The sequence below is a fragment of the Canis aureus genome, chromosome 24 (genome assembly GCF_053574225.1).
Source record: "Canis aureus isolate CA01 chromosome 24, VMU_Caureus_v.1.0, whole genome shotgun sequence".
In the NCBI taxonomy this organism is placed as follows: domain Eukaryota; kingdom Metazoa; phylum Chordata; class Mammalia; order Carnivora; family Canidae; genus Canis; species Canis aureus.
The window spans coordinates 43,174,576-43,197,283 of NC_135634.1; the positions used below are offsets into that span (position 1 = coordinate 43,174,576).

The 22,708-nt window shown below is 36.1% G+C and overlaps 1 protein-coding gene across 17 annotated transcripts in view; it reads right to left on the reverse strand.

Annotated features, from left to right (window-relative positions):
• Positions 1-22,708, reverse strand: part of TRIP12 (thyroid hormone receptor interactor 12) — a 147,848-nt gene that overhangs the window by 22,196 nt on the left and 102,944 nt on the right. For 7 of the 17 annotated variants that reach the window (XM_077869111.1, XM_077869121.1, XM_077869118.1 and 4 more), the window contains 18 exons: positions 22,500-22,661; positions 20,330-20,398; positions 20,078-20,243; positions 17,466-17,583; positions 17,189-17,348; positions 15,241-15,394; positions 13,921-14,149; positions 13,492-13,610; positions 10,748-10,955; positions 7,960-8,060; positions 7,579-7,753; positions 6,216-6,357; positions 4,949-5,140; positions 3,539-3,690; positions 1,893-2,065; positions 1,436-1,509; positions 1,155-1,354; positions 216-343 (listed from right to left, as the gene is read on the reverse strand). In XM_077869111.1, the coding sequence (XP_077725237.1) occupies positions 216-343; positions 1,155-1,354; positions 1,436-1,509; positions 1,893-2,065; positions 3,539-3,690; positions 4,949-5,140; positions 6,216-6,357; positions 7,579-7,753; positions 7,960-8,060; positions 10,748-10,955; positions 13,492-13,610; positions 13,921-14,149; positions 15,241-15,394; positions 17,189-17,348; positions 17,466-17,583; positions 20,078-20,243; positions 20,330-20,398; positions 22,500-22,661 (2,722 nt within the window). The remainder of the gene's footprint in view (positions 1-215; positions 344-1,154; positions 1,355-1,435; positions 1,510-1,892; positions 2,066-3,538; positions 3,691-4,948; positions 5,141-6,215; positions 6,358-7,578; positions 7,754-7,959; positions 8,061-10,747; positions 10,956-13,491; positions 13,611-13,920; positions 14,150-15,240; positions 15,395-17,188; positions 17,349-17,465; positions 17,584-20,077; positions 20,244-20,329; positions 20,399-22,499; positions 22,662-22,708) is intronic. The other 10 variants (XM_077869123.1, XM_077869120.1, XM_077869114.1 and 7 more) reach the window with 6 other exon arrangements.

Genomic DNA, 22,708 nt, shown 5'->3' on the forward strand with positions numbered 1-22,708 from the left:
GTTTTAGCCTTCATTGAAACATAAGTTTTTCATGGGAAGAGTGTTAAGTTTTTCCCAAGTTTCTTCCCAAATTTAATTTTCCAGGTACTTAACTTTTCATTCGTGGTAATTTCATTGTTTCTAAATTATATTCAAGGACTTCACTGCTACATATAAATCATTCCTTTAAAATTTCCATGCACGGCAAGTTGTTTTCCCCTCCCGTATCAACTTACCATGCCATAACTCATCGTGCTTTTTTGCATTTCTAGGGGATGTTTTTGTTGGAGCCGTTTGGGCTCTTCCTCTTTTACCACCAACACAATCTTTATTACTTTCTTCATCCTCTCTCACAGGTTTGTACCTAAATTGATGGGAGAGTATGTAAACTAAATGTAGATTTAAAAATAAAAACTATTCGATAGGGGCCTAAAAACTATTCTACAGGGGCTGAAAGTGTGACCTACAGACACCAGAGTTAAAAGAAGAACTCTGAGATCTATCCTGTTTCTTGTATTTAGAAAATTACCAATAGCACTGCTTCCAGGAAGAAACCACACAGAGTTCACCATCCCAGGAGGGGCCACCTGAGGAACTCCAGGGGTAGTTCAGAGAAGAATGGCTCAATTTATTTATTTTTATTTTGTTAAGTGGAGCCCAACACAGGGCTTGAATTCACAAACCTGAAATCAAGACCTGAGCTGAGATCAAGAGTTGGCCACTTAACCAACTGAGCCACCCAGGCATCCTGAAGAATTGTTCTCTTTAAAAATAAGCAGCAGACATTCATAAACAATGCAGAAAGCTACACTCAAATGACTCTGAGGATTCGGAGATGACAAGCTTCTTATTACTCAAAAGGAACATAATCTCATAGAGATGTTTTTGTCTTATTTAAATACCTAAAACAAATCTAAAAAGCTGATGTGAACTATGATTATTGCCCATGAATACATAATTTCTAGGAGACATAAGGCAAATACACACATACACATGTGTGCACATGCATGCATTTACGTACACACAGATAAAATATTTGAAGCAGCTTTTAATAATAACATGTAAGATTTGGGTTCCCTCTCCTTATGTAACCCAGCCATTAATATGAATTCCAAAACACAGAAATAATATATCAAAGTAGATGAAAAAGCAAATGAAGTCATTTTCAGACTTGCCATATTGTATGAGTCTTTGTCCAAATACCAGCTCTTCCCAGAGGGTTGCTCTCATCATCTGTGGACTCCCGCTCATCCTCAGCTTGTATACTGAACTGCCGGACTGCCTGATATACAGTCATGTTATATGGTAGCAAATGTTCTCCAATATAAAACTGTAGCCTGTGCCTTACGTTTCCGGAATTTAAGAACTGAGCGGCCTAAATGAAGCAAAAGAAAATACATTTAAGCTCCAGGCGCTCGACTGTGTGCATTACAACATGGTGAGAATAGCACCTTACCAGAGACTCGTCTATTTCCTCATCAGAGCCATCATCATCACTGTCTTCATCATCTTCTCTTACTCTTCCATACCCTGAGGACCAAAAAAGGCTGTTAAGCTAGCAATTGTATGTCACAAAAGCCCATATATACTGGTTAAACTAACATACTCTTAGAAAAAAGTGTGTATTACACTTTGACCAATGTACCAGAAAGAGCTAAGAAAATTGTCACATAGAAAATGCCATTTCTACTACATTACGTTCCAACAAGATTATTTAACTTGTCACTGAAGTATGCCACCAATCCCCTGGAAGGTTGTCGTATTTCCACATGCTATATATATAAAATTAATGATGGAAACATAAGTTCCTGATGCTAGTTTTAACAGGCGCAGCAATAAACAGGGAAATATTTGTACATTCCCTAATATTCCCAGCCCAAATGTATGTATAAACACATAGACAAGGAAAGTACCTCTAACTACAAGGTATCTCTCAATAGCTTGTACCAAAGCCAGGGGATCAATCTTGACCGGCCCGCCCTTCCACTGCTTCACATTTGCACAGTCTGGATGTCTTTGTAACTGGCATTTTAACTGGTGTGTGTTGAAAAATTTTAAAGCCTGTGATCCTCTGTTGAGAGAAAAGCTCAAGATAATTTGTGAAAAAAAGTTATTCTATTATTTTCAAAATCAACATAATTAATTCAAACCAAAGCTAGACACTACAAATTGCATTTTATAAAGGCAAAAAATAAGCACTTACCAGTTATGTAAAAAGCCAGCAATTTGAGTTAGCGAAAGTTGTTATAAAGAAATAAAAAGGGTGTGCATGCATGCATATGTAAACATTAAATCATCATTTGATCTCTGTCATGAGAAATCCCTGTGAGCAGAAATCCTTGACCACCGAGATTTAACTATTTCTCCAGAATAAAAGTTCCTCAACCATTTGAGCATGCTTACTTATACAGTATTTTGCCATTGCCTAACTGAATTCTATGGCTTTAAAAACAAAGGGAAAAGCCCTGTTTTTTGCTTTCAAACATCTCTGCTATAGAATTACTTTAAAAACAAACGTTTAAAATTTACTTTGCTAAAAAAAAAATAAAATAAAATTTACTTTGCTATATTCTTTTGAATGAAGCCAGTCTAAACCTGGTAATATTTAATTGCTCATTTCTGTAAAGGGCTGACAACAGTTAAGACACACACAGACAAGCTTAAAAAGCAGTTATCTGTAAGACTCCATAAGGCATGCAAATAGGGGTATGGGAAAGAATATTCCATTAGACAGGATATAGATATATGTAAACCTACATTATTTTATACAAATCTGGGTAAAAATGAAAAACCTCATTGTTTTCTCAGGCATAGATGAAAATGGCCCCAATATTTCAAAAAATATTCCAGGACAGTATAATGATCAAAATTGAAAACCACATTCCATATTAATTTTCAAAGGCAGAAAAAACTCTAGCCCACATAGATCTCTTTATCTGTCCAAAAATGCATATTGTTTTAATAAAATGTTTTCAAAACATCATATTGTGTATTTTAAAACCAAACTAATTTCTTGTTTTTATAGGCTCCTAGTCGTAATTTTCCAGAAACCTTGTAACATCAAGTAAAATACAATAATAAACTATTACAGTGAATTCTTTCCATAAGGCTTAAGTTCGGTAAAACTATGATATTACGGAAAATATACAAAGTTTTAATGAAACAAGAAAAGTTCATATTCAACACTTATTTGTTAAAACCCTTCAAAGGTAGAACCACTTACATCACATAGAAAAATCACAGTATTGCACAGAACGCAATTTTATTATCCAGATCAACAAAATTCACGGAGAGAAGAAATAGACATTAAAATTTATCAGTTTTAGGAACACTAAGGTCTATCACAGGTTGCCAACATAGCCGCTGGGATAGGTATTTCCAGAACATTAAGTTCAGAACATGGGGAGTGCTTTTAAAAATAAAAAGTCCTTTACTTCAGTCATCATGACCAAATGGTCTTTGGGCAGATGAAGAGGTTACTAGACCTCTTGCCACTCTACATCAATAAAATTATCCCCACACTCCGATGGCAAGGGCACGCCCAGGCAGGGATCCTTACCTGCCTCCTGTCCCGTTCCCACTGGGGAAGTCATGTACTTTGACTGGAAACTGTTCCATCTGGCTGAGGCAGTTGTTCATCTTGTGAACTAATGCCAACAAAGGCGCATTACCCACTGGTTCTACTCTTCCAATGGGCTCTTCTCCAGGAAGCTAAAGTTATAAATAAACCAACAGGTTAAGCAAGGCCTATTGAAAATGGAACACTCCTCAACAAGAAAATTTAACAGGCAATTTTACAAAAGAGAGCCATTCATCTATTCTCTTTTATCTTTTTTGATAGATTTGGTTGGAATGATTATTTCCATATAAATTACTTCAGAGAGAGACTCTTTGTAGAGGTCCACAATCCCTTATTCGGAATTCCTCAATCTAAAAGGCTTGAAAACACAACATATTTAGTGGTGAGACCTGAGGCCATCTGCAGTCTGTATCTTTCCTGAGCAGAAATATTCATATGCTTTGCTGCAAAAATATTTAACGAGTATAGAGTGCTACTTAGAATCCACTGGGAATATCAGGTAATATATATGTACTGTATTATAGAACTTTTGAAACCTATTGCCCCAAGGAGTTTCAGTTAAGAGATTACAGACCTGTACAGAATCCTAAACATGGTATAAAACTATATCCAGTATTGCTGCACATTTCATGCACTGCAAACAAATATCAAATCTGCTTTAGGTAGCCAAGTTAAAACAATGAAAGAAGTGCTCAAATACCTACAAACCTGAAAGGCCAGGCGAAAGGTTTCACTAGCATGCAGAAGAATCAGCCTTAGCCTTACTACACAGAGGATCCTGAGTATGCCTTCTCTCAAGTAGTTTTGTAACAAGTAGAATGATGTAAAGTCACTAATATCCAAGAGTAGTTACATTCTTGCTCTCACCCACTGAGGCTGAAGGAAGGGGAGTCTCTGAGCCTTCTGGTGTTCCAATCCAGAGTATAAATGGTGATTGAGTACTCTCAAATAGAACTGTTAATGCTGTATTTTATATGCAAAATGGAGAAGTATATACCCATGCTATTTTATACCTATAGCTATGTTTACCATATCTCCCTATACGTACATATTGTGAACTACAACATATTTAAAAACAAATACTGAGAATAAAATACATTCACAAGTGAAAGGCTATTAATGGCTGGTCTTAAAGAGAAAAGACTCAAGACACGCTAACCATGGAAACTGTGGCACCTGTGCCATTAAATCACCATTCCATTGCTTTACTAATATACTTGATATTAAAACAACAACAAATAAAAAACACCAAGGAATCCAACTGTATCACAAGCTAGAAATCTGAAGTATCCTGACTAGCATCTAATTGAAATTACTGTGATGAAAATACACACATCAGTGACCAATGATTTCTTTAAGGTGATATAGGAGCATTATGAAGTAACTTACTGGTGAAGAAAAAAATACGTGAAGGAATCTCTTTAATCTGATCTCTCGGCTCACAGCATCCTTTTCACTTTTAGATGTCAAATAAAGTAACAGCTGCTTCACAAATCCACTATGTTGGATTTCAAATGATGAAACATCAGACTCTGAGACTATGCTACGGATTTCTACAAGGCACTCAGCTCCACCATCCACCTGAAAGAGTTGGGAACGGTTTTTCCATATTGATTTAAACAGTCCTAACTAAATGTGGAGTTCACATTTCCTCAAAAAAGAATACATTTTGAACATCTTTAAAACAAAACAAAAGAAAATGAAGAGAAGGCGGAGGGAGTGATGCATTCTTGGTGGATCCTTGGAAACTATGATCTTACATATATAATCACAAAATGTTAGTATTTCATGGAAGAAAAACAGCTTGCATACCGCTAACATAAAAAAGAACTCTCACATTCAACCAACAGTAAATAAATAAAGACGACAAAGAATGAGAATACAAATTGAGGGGTAAAGAGCTAGAATACCAGAATGAAAGGATAAAACAAGAATATCAAATGTGGCTTTAAATTAATACATTTAAAACCTGGATGAAATGGACAATTTCTTGGAAAACATGTACCCCTCTAATTGCTCAAAAGGGCATTAAAAATGTAAAAAGGCTTAGAATCAGATGAAATATAAAAGGCTTATTCAATCTCCTCCAAGTACTATCAGACATACATGGCGAAGGTTTAAGGGGGGAATCCTATCAACTCTAAACCCATAGTTGAGATGTACTTGAGGGACATTTCTCAAGTTTTTTCCCCATGAAATATGGGATGACAGGTTGCCTGGGTGGCTCAGTCAGTTGAGCATCTGTCTGATTCGTGATTTTGGCTCAGATCATGATCTCAGAGTTGTGAGATCAAGCCTTGTGTCAGGCTTTGCGCTCAGAGTGGAGTCAGCTTGAGATCCTCTCTTCCTCTGCCCCTGTCCACCTCCTTCCCCAAAAAACATATGTGCTCTCTAAATAAACTCTTTAAAAAAGAAAGAAATAGGGTAAAAAGTTAAAGATGAGATTCCTAGTCCAATTAATGATAAAATAATAAAGCATGAAAGCTAAGGGACAAGGTACAGAAATGTGCAGTGCTAAAGATACATGTCTAGTGAAAAAGTTGATCTGGGACAGCAAAATCCATGGGAAGCCAGAGTCATCAAGGGAAGAATGGCAAGACAGAAGAGATGCTGGAAGAGACCACAAAGGACCAACAATGTACACCCAATGTGGTACCTGGAGGTTGAGTTGTTCAGTTGCAGCACAAAGTCTCTGAAGGACATTCAGTGCAGGGTTGCTTCCATCCATGTTCTCAGAACTGAAATAACGCTCTACAAATTTATGCGCCTGTTCCTTAATCCAACCTTTAATTTTTTCTCTGCAAGAAGGAAAAACAAGATTTTAAAATTAGTCTCTGTGTATTTCAGAGAAAAGATGTATTTCAATCATAATTCCACAAAGGCAAACAGCTGCTATATTTAAAACCATCTGTCATCAATGACAATCTATGTTTATAGATTAATAAATTCAGATTAACCAAACTGTCATTTTGAAAATGGGCTAAGGTGTACTAGAGAATTGCACAGCTACTTAAAATATATTTCATATCATTACGTAGAGAATATACAAAAAGTTCTGATTTCTTGGAACTCTACCATGTAACAGTTTCCTTCCTAAGTATTTGCCTGAAAGTAACTTTACATGGCTGCTTCATTAGGTACAGACATATCTGCTTTGTCCTTTACTGTGTTCCTTGGAGAGCTGAAATAAAGAAGTACAGACCAGAAACACACACCTGTTAGATGCACGATTAACTGAGACCTGGCTATTTAAATTACAAATTCTGATGCCTTTAGACATAAAGTTGATAAATTACTTTTTATTAACCAAAATTCAGAAAAAAAAAAAAAGCCTGTTTCTTTACCCAGTACCATTTGATTTTTAAAACTTTCTTATTTGCAGAAGTAGTAATCCTTATTGGTGTGTTACATCAAGAGTGAAAAAACTAACCTAAGCAACTCAGAAGGACTTTAAAGAAATAATATTTTAAAGGAACAAACTGGTGTGTGAAAAAGTTTACCTGTACAGTTCCAAATTTCTTAAGATCAACAAAGAAGCCTCTACTCTAGGATCCTTAAGTTCCACTGTCAAGGGTAGAGGAAGAAAGGGTATTTCATAAAGTGGGTGTGTGTCTGTGTGCATGTGTACACGCAGAAAATATGTCACCTTGCCCTCCTCTAGAACAACTGCCAGGTTCCATAGGGCAGCATAATTTATTTGGTTTTGAACATATGTTAATGCAAACATAAATGTTGAAATGGAGGGAGCCTGCTTGTCCCTTGCCTATGTCTCTGCCTCTGTGTATCTCGTGAATAAATAAAATATTAAAAAAAAAAAAAAAAGATGTAAGACCAGACTTTCAGACAAAACCATGCACAGAGTTCAAAAACAGAATCTGCTCTGCCCTCAAGCAATGCCACTTCTGAGCATAAATGGAATGTATCCATGTTTCATCTCTACACAACAAACATACTGACTGCAATAATGTTAACTTTTGCAAATCCGAGAACAGAAGTATTAGAGAATTCCCTCACTTCACCTGTTATTGGATATGGTGTCCTTGGAGGCGGCCCTGGCAAGACCACTGACTCCCGCAGTTCGTGCTGGTTCGATGTTGTTGCTGTTGGACTGTGCGCTTAACCTTCCCCACGTTTTTGGATTCAAGCTTGCCAGGAAAGAAGATTTAGGTGACTGAGTAGTGGTAGGGCTTTTAGCTATGAAAAGAAACGGGAATGACAGTTAAATCATTTTTGTGCAATGAAAACTACATTTTACAATTACTGTTCTTAGTAGGTGAAGTTGCTGAAACTAAAAACACTTAGTATTCAGGAAACCCAGGTGTGTGTAAAGCTGTCAGCAGCTTGATAAGTACATGCCTTTAGTTTCCCTCGGCCCCCCCCAGAATCACCAGAGCAATTACCTTGATTGTCTACTTTGTCATCATCTCTTGGAGGTGAATACTTTGGCCTTCTTGGCCCTCGTTTTGGCAGCCGTTTTCTCTTTAGAACATCACTTAATCGACTAGCACATGAGAAAACATGGGATAAGTTTAGCAATTACCATGATTTATTATCATGGCTCATTGAAAAGCAAGCTAAAATGGCAGAAACAAGGTGTAAAATATTGCCATAACAGAGTATTCTTAGTTTGTGGTTATTTGATGCAGACTCTATACCAGTCATGTTCTAAAGATCTAGAGACATAGAAAAGGATTACTTCAAAAAGCAGCTGTTTGACTACACTGAACTAAAAGTAAAATTATAAACTCTGTATACATACAGAAAAGTACCTAAAACAAATTCACAATGCAAAGAAGCAATATTAAAAAGAACTGTGCAAAAAAAATAATAAAATAAAAAAATAAAAAGAACTGTGCTATCAAACTAGAAAAGAATATTAAATCTGATTACCATATTTATTCCCTAACTTAAATGACAAAAACTAAAATTGAGTAATAATATTATCAAAATACTTTCGATACTACTCCAAAGTACTTTCATGGTATGCAATTACAACATCCTAAATGAACGCACTTAGAGTTAAGTCATTTTTTTAAGCACAAAATAACCCATAAACTACTCTGTCAAGTCACAGTATTAATAAACTATTTTGAATTAGAATATCTGAAATAGAATATACATAGACTCGGTGTCTTATTTTCACCATTCTGAACAGTAGGAATAGTTTGAAATATCAACAGATTCGTAGAATAACAAAACTACATAAGATGGAGAAGATGGAAAAGACATTCTGGATACATGACCAGTAGAGTCAGTTGAGTGTCTGACTCTTGGTTTCGGCCCAGGTCATGATCTCAAGCCTCAAGTTGGGTTCCATGCTCAGTATGGAGTCTGCCTGAGTTTCTCTCCCCCTCTTCCTCTGCTTCTCCCTGTCCCCACTCTGCACCAAGCTAGCACACTCTCTCTAAAATAAATAAACTTTTCTTTTTAAGTTCTGGTTCAGTTGGTCTGCAAGTCAAATAAAATTAGAAAACCCAAAAAACATTTTAAAGGTTTTCCAACATTTAATACGTCTATTAAAAACACTACATGTATTTGAATACACTTCACAATCAGGAAAAGTGAAATTTATTTTAAAGATTTGTTTATTTTAAGGAGAACACAGGTGGGGGGCAGGGGAGAGAGAGAGAGAGAATCTTCAATCTGATTCTGTGCTGAGCATGGAGCCGAACATGGGGCTTGAGCTCATGACCTCAGCCAAAACCAAGAGTTGGATGCCTGAACAAATGAGTCACCCAGGCTCCCTGGAAAAATGAACTTTCAGACATGATTAAACGATTCCCCCTTTATAAATGTAAACTAACCTTTCTTTATTTGAAATCATATTAGAAAGGAATGAAACCACTTAAAAATACTTAAAGGTTTTTTTCCTTTTCTTCCTTAGAATTTTCAAAAGTTAGAACCTAAAATCAAGTCTAATCCCGTTAAGTGGCTCAGAAATACTGCATTTGTCTGAGTTGCATCACATTTCACCAAGCACCTGATGTTTCGGGCACCATGCCTGTGTTAGACAGTGAAACCCCACAGTAACGTAAGTTACCACAGCAGCCAGGGCAAAGGAGTGAGGCCAGAGAGGAAGTAAGTAGAGACAGGCAAGGCTGTGAGGGAAAACTGGCAGACAAACCCATCTTGAGAAGAGAGAAGGTGGAGGTTCCCCAGTATATTCTCCAGGCCCAATCCCATAGGTACCACCCAAACTAAGCAGCTTCCTGAAATAACAGCCACTGTGTCAAAAGACCAAGTCTGTAGCCCAAGTCCCAGAACTGCCAAAATTCATATTTAAGCTAGAGTAGACAACTGCCACCAGGTGGCACCAAAAAGAGCAGAGATCCTAAGCCAGCTAGTTTCTTAGGACAATGCTACCTTATAGTTTACAGGATTAAATGTTTGGAAGACACTTACTAAGTATGATATGTGCTACCAAAATCTATGTCATAGCTTAAAAGAAATAAAAAGGAGCATTACACTAACTACACTTTGATTTTCAGAACTGAATCTGATCATGCACCAGTCATACAGTAATAGGAAGTTTCTAATGTCAAAGAAACAAATACAATTTTAGAGTGTAATTTGTTTCAACACAACAAAATGAAGACTAAATGAGGGTTTGGTAATGTTCTCAGAAGCACAGTACAAGAAAGAGAGTAAAACAGATAACAGAGGTGGAAGCAGGCTTATTTAAGAACTCCTACTTACTCTTATTAAGAGCAAAGTTCCCATTTGCCAATTGAAAAACAAAACGGAAATCAGGTTTTTTCCTGTATATTCCCCCAAATTCTAGTTTTTAATATTTTTTCACTATGTTACTATCTGGATGTCTTAAAACTGGTACATATGCAAAAGTAAATAATCACAAGACTACAGAATTAGAAACGAGGGTTCAAGTTCTATATCCATAAAATAAGTGTGACACTGTGCTCATCATTAACTACTCCATTAGTTCTCTCAGAAACTTCACTGAGCCAGAGTTCCCTGGAAACACATCGTATCCCTTGGGGTTCCTAGACACAACTAAATACAGTGGCTTTACAATAAATGGATGGTCTCTTCCCATTCCCATTAAACATCAAACAAAATACTGATGGGTAAATGCAGTGTCCTCTCTTAACATTTTACCATTTTATTCCCTGTGTGAATCTCAGGTACCAGGACACAGGTAATGGTGAAGAGCACAAAACTCTGACTTACCCTTGAGGGCTCAGATCTAAAGAGTCATCTCTGCTGTGCTGCAAGCTGGGGGACCCCAGGTCAGCTGCAGCATTGGTGGCGGCCGTGGCTGTTCCACTGCTGACTGACGTCGTGGATCCCAGGGATCCTGACCCATTCGTACATGCCTTTGGTGGACTTGTCAACAAAGACTCTGATTCTGCTAAGTGTTTTACTTGATGCATTACACCTGTACAGTAACAGATATAAGTCAGTTTTAACCAGGACCACCTCCCCACAATTCTACTATCTCTAAATGCTAACACTGATTTATAGGGAATGAATAAAAAGTATCTGGCAGATGGATGGGACATGATGACTTAGGTGCCAGAGTTTTCGACTTGACTCCATCCTGGAAAGTAGTAGGCAAAATAAGCATTAAAGAGAGATTTATATTGAATGTCTTCTAATATTCAAATTTCCTGATAACAGGAAATTTAACGGGTCATACAAAGTCCTACTGGAAATTCAAATACCATTATAAAAACAATGAACTACCAAAACAGAGTAGAGCACCTACGGCTTGATAGCCAGGAGATAAAAACCTACTACAATTATTAGTTAACTTCAAATGCTACCGTGAGAAAAGATCACAGTTAACACTACTGCCAAAAAAGAAAACACCAAAAATCCAAGTATGAGGATTTTCACATCCTTGGATGTTGTATAAAGAGAACTATATGGTAACTTATGAGGCAGGGGTTCATATTTGGACAAGAATCACAGGAGAATGGACATGGTGGGGAAGCGGGTGCCAAGAACTATCAACTGTGTGCAGAGGTGTGTGTCTGAATGTACATGTTCACACATTCACATTTTTTTCTGGGTAAACAGTCCAGAGCTTTCAGAATTCAGAATCAGAATTTTTTAAAACAAAGTAACAAAAAAAACACAAGATGTCTGAATGAACTCAAACTTAAGGCATTCATCCTACAAATAATATCTGTAGCAATCACGTGCCAGACTGTGTGCTAGGTACTAAGAATATGACCATGGACGAGAAAAATGGACTCGGGGCAGCTACTGAGGAGAAAAAGAAATTTTTTTACAAGAAATTACAAATAAAGACTAAACTGGTCCTTAGAGAGAAAACACAGTGCTGATGGAGCACACAGCTACCAGATTGTAACAGATTCTAGAAGGAAGACAAAGTCCTCAGGAATAAATGACATTTAAGAGGAACCTCAAAGAGCAGTACACCCAGCCAGATGCAAAGCAGTAAAACTAATCAAGACTCTTCTATAACCTTAATAATGTATATATACTATAATAAATTTGGGGGTGGAGGGAGGGTGGAAAATTAAATCTGACGGCACAGTGATACTATAAATGTAATGAGGGGAAAAAAAAAAAATCACATATTCTGAATACACTTCCCAATCAGAAAGTGAAACAGATCAGAAAGGTAGAACAAATAAAGGCAAACAACAGCTAAAACAAAACACCAAAACCAAATCACAGAATGCAAATTACAAGATAATCCAAGGCTAAAAAGAACACATACCAAATGTTTATGCGATCACAGAAAGCATCTATTCAAAAATGCACCCCATTTGTTACCCATATTAATAGAATTTGCCTTCTGTTTCATATAAATAAGTAGTGTTGGGATTGTTTTTTAATTTTTTTTTTTTATTTTTTGGGGGGGATTTTTTTTATCATTGTTTAAACAGAGCTATTAAGAAAATAGTGAAAACCTCGTTCCATTTGATTTAACACTCTACCACTATCATGACTATAGCACTCTAGAGATGTGAACAGATCCAGATCCAGCATAAGGTGATGAAAGAAGATAAAATAGATCATATGCAGAAAGAATTAGGATTGTTGATAAGATGGAAGATGAAACTACTGTAAGGTAAAATACCATTATTGCTTGTGTTCTTACACAAGATCAAGGTATCCTCAAAGACCAAAAGAGCCATAAAGAGATTCGCTGATGAGAAAGAATTCCTTTAATATCTTGGTATGTTTCAAAAGGTAAAACACCCAAATGAGCAATACAGATTCATCTTTGAGATCTTCAAAAAGAAAATAGAAAAGTACTATATCTTCTAAGCTGATACCTATGTTGAAATTCCTCAAATGAGAGGACTAGACCAACTGCACATTAAAGATTATCTCAAGCCATAAAATATTCCATTATGCACCCAACAAATTAAATAAAAATCCCTCTTACAAGTGTTCTGATCTATGAAAGGGATTCATTGGGAGAGAAAGTGAACTCTTGACTTTTTCAAGCTAGCTTTATGGGCAGGTGTCACATTATCTATATGAAAAGAAAAGTCAAATTGCTTCTGGCCCATAAACACTCAAATCCTTGAAATGTACCTAAGTGCTGATCACCTGGCTGTCAATCTCAACTTATATTAACAGATTTTACGAAAGACACTTTATATGGTATATGAGCTATAAGCATGAAAAAAAACTTAAAAGATTTTATTTATTCACCACACACACACACACACACAGAGGCAGAGACACAGGCAGAGGTAAAATCAGGCTCCATGCAGGCAGCCCCACGTGGGACTCCATCCCAGGTCTCCAGGACCACACCCTGGGCTGAAGGCGGCGCTAAACCGCTGAGCTACCCGGGCTGCCCCAAACATTAAAATTTCTTATAAAAAAGGTAAACGTTTAATATTTGTTCTAAATTAAAGTTACATGGATATTGAAATACTAGTTAGACTAAAAGATTAACAATTAATTATCATGAATGATATTACCTTCTCTTCTGAAGTAAACACTAAAAATATCAGGTAACTTCTGCATTAAGATTTCTGCCATCTGAAGTGCTCCAACTACTATCTTCAGGTCTTGGCTTGACAGCATGGAAGCAATGTGACTAAAAAAAGAAAGCATTCATATATAAAACATCTGTCTCAAGTTGAGAATTATTTTTGGCCATACTACTTTAAATTTGAGAGCAAAATATTTTAATTGTGAAAACAACCAAAATTTTTCATAAACAACACTTTTGCATTTATTTGTCTATCTCAAAGGTGTGTATGAATATAAAGAGACAAAAAAGGCCTCAAGACATTACAAATAAACTGCTTTATGCAATTTTTTGTATATTATTACTTTAAGGATTTTGGAAATTACTTGCAGAGACTTGATTTTCTAAAATGTTTTTCCTCGTTTCATGAACACACCTTGAAACAGCATGATTTTTCAGGACATCCTTCAGAAGTTCAGCATCCGCAAAATAAATTATCCTAAGAATTGCTCTAAGGCACTTATGTCTGACCGCAGGTCCTGCTGAGGAACTATACACTTCATAAAGAACACCAAATAATGTCTTAATAAAAGACTTAGCCAGTTCCGGATCCTCTTTCATAAGCTGTGCTCGAGCATCATCCTTCTTTAACTCTGAATATCCACCTGTTATAAAATAAAAATGTACAATTCTAAAGTTACAGACTTCAGAGACACAAGTAAACAACATAAACCATTCAAGCTACTGTAATTATTTGAAATGTTATGAAAAAATCTGATTACATGACAAATTAACTTATCTAATGTGATCAACAGGGTCTACAAAAATGCCAAATGCAGCATTAAGACAAAATTTAGCCAGTTGGAAAGAAAATGGCATCAGCTGTGCCTCTTACTTTACTAATGTGTGTTCAACAAAATACTGAGGCTATTTCAGTAATAGCCAGCTAAACCACTGATAAGAAAAAAACAGAGTTTGAGAGATGGACAATGGGTATATGATTAGAAACTCTTGAAAAACAAGGTGACCTGTCACTTTTTTTTTTAAGAGGGAATAAGGTACAGGGGAAAGGAAACTGATGAAAAGTACACACTCGACCAAGGGTCGACAAAGTATGGTCCAAAGGCCAGTCTGGCCCAGTTCCTATTTTTGTAAATAAAATCGTATTGGAACATAACCACATATATTTATTTATAAATTTTCTATGGTTGTTTGGAGGTTCAATTGAGGTGTAGTACAGACACTATACAACCCATAAAACTTAAAATATTTACTATCTGACTGCTTTTAGGGACAGTTTGCTGACCCCTGCCCTCTAAACCAGAGCTGTGAAAGCAACAGACTCTATCCCCAAGGACAGAGATAAATGTCAGAAATCTAAAGAAAATCTATTCTTCGCTAGTGAAGAAGAGAATTTTGAAAGTATAACATAAAAGATTGCAAAGAACTAATTTGATTAAGTGTGGGTAGACCTAAAGGTACAAGAGGAATAATAGGATCAGATAAAAAAACTACATGGGGCTAATTCTGGCTGTGGTCTGCAATGCTGCAAATCACATAGAAAAATGTGGTGGGTACCACTTAAGCAACACTGGCTCATTCATCAATTAAAACATGATAGAAACAGCAACAAATTAATTACTACTATACAATGGCCTTAAGTTTAATAAAGACACTCAATGAAACAATTACTTATTATTGCAAATATTACTCACATGACAATACAGTATTATTTATTAACTCAAAAGCTACTTACTAGTGTTAGTATTGGCTAAGGGGTTAGGTTTTCTCTGAATGGCACGTGCTGTTCCCGTGTCCTCATTGATTTGCTGCATAGAATTAAAATCAATAGTATAAACTCGTCCCAGAGTGGACAAGCTTATCTCATCCTCACCGACCTGATGGGCTGCCTGAGAGCAAAGAGAGAGAAACCTTGAATATAAACATGGAGAAATTTATTAACTTAAGACACAATGGGGACCCTCCACAAATGCTAACTTACATATTTATTTCATCAGGTTTCAGATGGTGAAGTAAAGAGTATGGAAAATGTAATACTGTGGACGTGATAAAGCTCGTTCATTCAATAAATCATTTTTAGTTAAACACAAACATACACCACAGGCCCTATAAGGTCCCCGGAGACATAAATACAGATAAATTCCTGATGAAAGATCTAGACATGTAGAATCACTGACATGAAGAAGACACCATTTGTATTAAAAAGACTTTTAAGGCATTGCTGATAGAAGAAAAAAATTGTTATCCATAAAAATCTTAGTATCTAATTTGTAGGTTAAAATATTATTTACGTTATGGTTTCTTAGTAGCCCACAAAATAGTCTTTAAAGAAAATGAATTATCCTTAGGTGAAAAGGCTTTCCATTTAAATGAGGCTTTAAGATTGAAAGGGACGCAACCAAATCTAAGAGAATAACCAACCCCTAGGGGGTGCATGCGTGTATAGAACATAAAGAAAATGACACACTATGATTAACACTATTTGCCTGATATAGCCAAAGAAGTGACATTCCTTTAACAGGCCAATCTATGGAATTCCTAGTTTAAATATAAGACAGGACTCCTTCAAGTGTAAGAAAATAAGCTAACAGGGAAAATAAATTAATAAGAAAATGCTAAAAAGAAGGCAGCTTAGCGTTAGAGACCACGTAAGGCAGCTTACGCACTAAGGTGGACAACACATATTAGACCTGGCACACCTCACTTCCTCCTAAAAGCTGGCTCGGGACGTGGATACTTTCCTAAGAACTTCTGATTTTATAACAGAAGTCAATGGTTTCAAAGTTGTTTTCAAAAATTCATCTTTAAAGAATGTCTCATCAAGTGTTATGCTCTAAAAAAAAAAAAAAAATCCAAATATCTCAGGTTGAAATTAGAAAATATAGTAAGACTTAAAAGTATCTCCTACATTGAAAATATTAGTAAATGATGCATAGTATTCCAAATAACACAGTGACAAGCACTTCTTAATACAAGGCAATTTTCCTGACCTGAAAAATTTCTGAAATATTTCAATGCATATTTAATAAGGAAGCTAACAAAAATAATAAAATCACATAGAACTCACAGAAAAACCCTAAATATTTTGGTGCACCTCTTTCCCTTATATTATTCCTCTTTTTCTTATTTTGCTGAGTGCCCAAAAGAGTCACATAATTCTGAATCTTGTGTTCATTTATCCTGTCTCACTTTATGTCATTAAAATGTATCCCCATTAACATCTGGATTACATGAGGCTAGTGTGTATCAAAACTTAATCATTTAACCTAGACACTAAAGTTAATTTCCATGTTTTTGTTCTTAAAAGTGTGCTGGAAAACATCTATTTATATGTAAATCTTTGCTTATGGGAGGCATTTTATGGGTGGGAGATAGAAGGGACTTTGGAAACATATAGCCTAACTCCTCCAACGTTTCCTTTCAGAAATCAGGAAACTATGGAACAAAGAACTTAAATTACTTGCTCCAAGTCAATCAGGTAGTTAGCAGCAGAAGCAGGACTAGAACATCATGTTTTCTGACCTGAACAGAAATGAGGACCTTGTTCTCAGGAGACAAAATGAGAGAATCTTGAGTTAATTCAAAACTGAGCACATTTAAGTACACATAACCACCCTCCCAACTCCATCCCTACTCCCGCTCTCCACCAAAATAGACAGATTTAAACGGTACGATGAAACTACTACCTCAATGATCCGGCTGTCAATCCTGTTATAGGGATGCCAAAGGCCACGGTCATCACGCCACTGCCAAATCGCACCGTCTGTGTTCTGCGCATTTCCCTTCTTCAGCATGGTATCAACTGCAAAAATGCCTTCTTTTGGTAAACATGGCATAAGTTCGCTGAAAACAAAGGTGCAATTATTTCATTAAGTAGCTTCCTGAACTATTAGTAAGTGACAGATCTCTAAAGTAAAATACCCGCCTGTACGCCACCGTTATTATTAGCCCAATCTTTACCAAATCAGAGATGTCAGTTCATACAGTTCTTGTGGACTTCGTGGAACAAGATCAATCTGTTCCTGACAACTTCCATTAGAGGCACCACACAGGAGAAAGTGAAGTGTTTCTGCAATGTCTGTAAAACCAACAACGGAAACCAAAAACCATGAAACTAGTCATATTACCTACTTTCTTAGAGTCAAATATATGTGAATGAAAAGTAAAAAATCTTATTTTCTTATAAAGCAATATACTGCAGAAATTAACAACCCAAATGAGCTATTAAAAAAAAAAAACCAAAAAAAAAAAAAAAAAAAACTAAAAAGAAATTTATGAAAAATTTAACCATTTTTTTCTAAAGATTCATTCAGAGTCCTAGGGGGACATTTAAATGCAAATCCACCCCAGAGACCTCAGGAATTTTTTTTTGTTTTCGGTTTTATTTGCATTTGAGGTACACAATGCTTTGTATAGTAGTGCATTCAATGTACATTTTAATCCCTGTTTCAACTATATTTGTATATTTGTCTTCAATCCAAATATACTGAAAATGGATGGCCAACATAATAAAACACAGAAATCATAAGTATCTGAACATTACCATACTGTGGTCACGAAATAATACCTTAAAGACAAGCAAACCAACTTAGTACAAAGATCATGAATATATCCTCTACTCTACATTTCTAATCCCAGGAGACACTAGTTTATAGAGGGATTTGCATGGAAACCAGTCTGAAGCAAGAATACTGTGACATGAAGAAACTCCCATTATCCACAAGTTTAGTCACTCAAAGTACAAACAGAGCTGGGACTTTGTGGTGGCCAAGTTTCTGCTAATACCATACGTAGTCAAAATATAAGTATTTCATTGAAATGTTTTGACAGTAATCAATAAATTGTATTATCAAGGAGAATATTCACTGTTGATCTGGGAAGAAGTATGGATAATTAAATTGCTGCCCCACATAAATTTCACTGAGAGTGATTTAAAATGTTTTAAATTTCTTAAAAAAGTGCCGTTTTGCCAACTTTCCTGAGAAATGTGAATACGTGGCAATGTTACATTATAAGAACTTTCAGATTTTTTTTAAAGAGATCAGAGGGTGACAACATGTTCCCTTTGTTACTGCTGAACAAAGAAAATATAAGTCTAGTGGCCTCCAAGTGATAAATGTATGGCAACTTTCATGGAGTATGCATGAGGTGAAACAGTCATCAAATGGAAAAAAAAAATTCAAAATGGTAAAGCAAAAAAAAAAAAAAAAAAAGTGAACAATTTCCCAAACTGTTTTAGGGAAATGCTGTGCCACACAATAACAAGAAATAATCTGGGGATCCCTGGGTGGCGCAGCGGTTTAGCGCCTGCCTTTGGCCCAGGGCGTGATCCTGGAGACCTGGGATCCAATCCCACGTCGGGCTCCCAGTGCATGGAGCCTGCTTCTCCCTCTGCCTGTGTCTCTGCCTCTCTCTCTCTCTCTCTCTCTGTGACTATCATAAATAAATAAAAATTAAAAAAAAAAAAAAAAAGAAAAGAAAAGAATCTGTACTCAAATATCAGGGAATGGTGGGTTTGGCAAAATTCAAAGGGCTCTCCTAGGGACTTAATATAAGCAACATGAAATGTGACTACTCAAGACAAAGTTAAACCTTTCTCCAACTTCTCACTTTGTTCATGACACAACCTGTGCAATTTTTCCGCAATACCAAGTCTGGGAATGATTCAGTGCTTTAAGAGGAATCTTTTCAGTAAAACATCTCAACAGCATTACTTTCCTTCAAAATTCAGGGAAAATATGCTAATTTACAAGAAATGTGAGTAGATATACAATAAAGGATATGATATTAAATGAAATACTTTATCTGAGGCAGTGATACCAGAGGATTTTTTTTTTTTTTTTGGGTCAATGAATACCATCACTGATGCCCCCATGGTGATATCCTCAGAGATTAGAATCATAAATGTGAATTTAACCCATAATTATATGCATTCAATACAAATGTGATCCATACTCCACTAGCAATAATCCTTACAGGGGTTTTCCAAAGCTGTCTTCTGACGTTAACTTGCAAAACCTAAGATATACAAGAGAAATGCAATTGCAATATAGCAGTGCAATAAAACCATATTGATGGATAAGGCTGAGATGGGCTGAGAAAATACTAAAGCAGCAAAGAGAGAGATTCTTCTGTGCAGAAATTCCTTCTCTGAGGAATAAGTTCCAAATTTCTGAGGAAGGAAAGCACTGTGGGATCAGATCAACTGCTGCAAAAACTCTAAAAGGGGCAGAAAAGACTTCCCAGAAGCAACTAACTGGTAACATAAACCTCAGAATTCTCTTAGTGAAGCATCACTACATAATTGCTGTTATACAGAAGGCAATAATCTTGCATTTTTAGCCCTGGAACCACCAAGAATAAAATTTTAATATACTACATAGTTTATGAATTGTACATAGGAAGCACTACTATGGTGTCCCAATACAATATTATACACGAACAGTTTTCTGCCTTTACTACCCAGTGTCTATGCTATTAGCAAGCTCTTCTACTTTATGTTGAATCTATTAATAAATATTTTTAAATACTCGCTTATCTTGCCTGCAGTAGGATAATAAGGTAGCACTTACTTTGCTTCATAAGTTGAACAGCTAAAGTTGGACAGTTGGAACACATCAGAGAAAACATGCGAACCACCATTATAAACATCCCAGAACTTAAAATGGGTGGAGTCACTACCAAGAGTTGTTGAACATTCGTAAGCAGATCTTTGGAGGCAACCTGCTGGAGTAAATTCTTCGAAAACAGAAGAAAAAAGATACTATTACATTGTTATTCAACAACTGAACAATCTCATAATATACAAAAGATTAAATGCTTACCTCCTCATGTTGGAAGTTGTCCACTAGACGTGCAAAACAAAGGCAAGTGCTTTCAACTGACTTTTTGTCCTGTTTTTTTTTTAATAGAAGAAATAAAGTTTATTAATATAAAATTTAACACTGTCTTACATCACTACCTTATTTTCTTACTAAACCTAAATTGCTCAAGGCTGGCTCAATTAGACGTGAGCCTTGAAAACCCAATGACTTTAAGCAAGGTACAATGAGAAAGATCATGAATTCAAAGAAAAGAGAATCATACAGAGAGAACTTCTCTCCTCTTTCAAGACCCCAATAAATAAGAACAAATATACAGAAAAGGAACAACTTTTATACTTCTGTAATTTCAATACCTAACCACAAATTATAATAAACATAAACATCACTCTAAAAAAGCATTCCCCGTAGAAATGTTTAAAACAGGCATACCCAAAAAAGTTGGAAATAGTTCAGTATACGTGTGTGAACCAGAGGTTTACTGATCATGTGAGAAACTAGGTGCCGATTTGCTGTATTCACTATACAAACAATTTAGAAATACTATTACAGTAGCCTTGTCAAGAAAAAATATGAAATACTCTTATAAGAATGGAAAGAACAATTTAACGGCTTAACAAGTGTTTTGATAGTGTTCTTTTTTTTCCTAATTGATGAGTTTCAGATATAAAAACCAGACTGGCTTGATAAAAATTTGAATAATTCTGGTATCATAAAACTTGTATACCTTCAGTATCAGCACTTAAGTCTAGAAAGAGTGCTACAAATAACATGCCCACCTATTTAATTTCTGATTCTGATTTTTTTTCCCAAAATAAGATACTGAAATCACAGCTAACTAAAGAATGTATTTCTAGCCCCAATAAGCACAGGTTATCTCAGCTTACCAACTTTTTTTAATTTTATTTACTTAGTTGAGAGAGAGAGAGAGAGAGAGGGAGAAAGAAAGAAGAAAAGAAAGAAAAGAAAAGAAAAGAAAAGAAAAGAAAAGAAAAGAAAAGAAAAGAAAAGAAAAGAAAAGAAAAGAAAAAGAAAGATGGATGGAGAGTTGGGGAGCAGAGGGAAAGGGAGAAGCAGAGTCTCTGCTGAGCAAGGAGCCCGATGCAGGACCCCAAGACCTGAGCCAAAGGCAGGTGTTTGACCCACTATGCCACCTTGGGGACCCTCAGTTTACCAATTTTTTAATATTCGATAAACAAACAATGAATGGCAAGACTTATATCTTGATCATCTTAGAAGCCAAACATTTTAGAGTGACTCAGTCTTTCTCTCTCTTACGTCAATTCCCTACTTAACATATTCAGTACCAAATTTTCCAAAGATTTTAAACACACTTTGAAAACGGTTACTTAAAGTCTGATTTCTAGAGGTGCCTGGGTGGCTCAATTGGTTAAGCACCCAACTCTTGATCTAAGCTCAGGTCATGATCTAAGAGTCAGGAGATAAGGCACTGTGTCAGGGCTCCTGCTCATCATGGAGTCTGCTTGAGATTCTCTCTCGGCCTCTGCCCTTCCCACTGCTCACGCTCAAGCTCTCTCTCTTTCTCTCAAAATAAGTAAAATTGTTAAGAGTCTGATTTCTAAAAAATCTTTTTAGCAATAATATTTTAAAACATAAAAGAAAATTCAACTTCTCTACTACAATGAGGCTTAACTCATTGTCCTCCACACCAGCATCTGGGAGCCCTGCTTCTTGTTCTTTGAAATCACCAAGTCTGCCAATTCTATCTCCTAAATAACTGCTCCTGCTTTTCACCCTCAGCCAGCCACATTCTGCATAGTGTCATCTCACCTTGGATCTTGACCCATATCTTCCTAGTCTTTCCTGCAGAACCCAATGCCCTTTAGGAGAGATGATCTCTCCGAAAGAAAACTCTGATCGTTATCACATAGTAAACACTCAATGTTTGCAGAAATAGCAAACTCGACCCCTTAAAGTCAAAATAGATGAAGATAATCAAACATATGAAATGCTTTCATTGGGTAAATCCATCAAAGTATATAAAATAACCTAATATGATATATGACTAGAAAAGACAGAGGAAAAAAAACATGGATCAGAGTATTTCCAATTTATATATCCATTTGGAAGATTTAAAGCCCTAGATGAAACTGGAATTTTAGAAACCACAGTAAAAATGTTTGATGGCATATTTAATAGGTTCATGTTTTACCTGATGGGTTAGCCTTTGGGTAAGCAACGGGAGGGAATCTGCCACAAAATGAAATTCATCTGGCGTGATACTCTGGCAGCAATTGGCTGCAATTGCTAGTGCATTTCTTTGGGCATTTATGCTGAAGAATTCTAGATACAGCAAGCAGTCTGCCAAACCACCCTAAAATATAGGAAACTGTTAAAGTGAAGAAATACCCTCTAACAGCA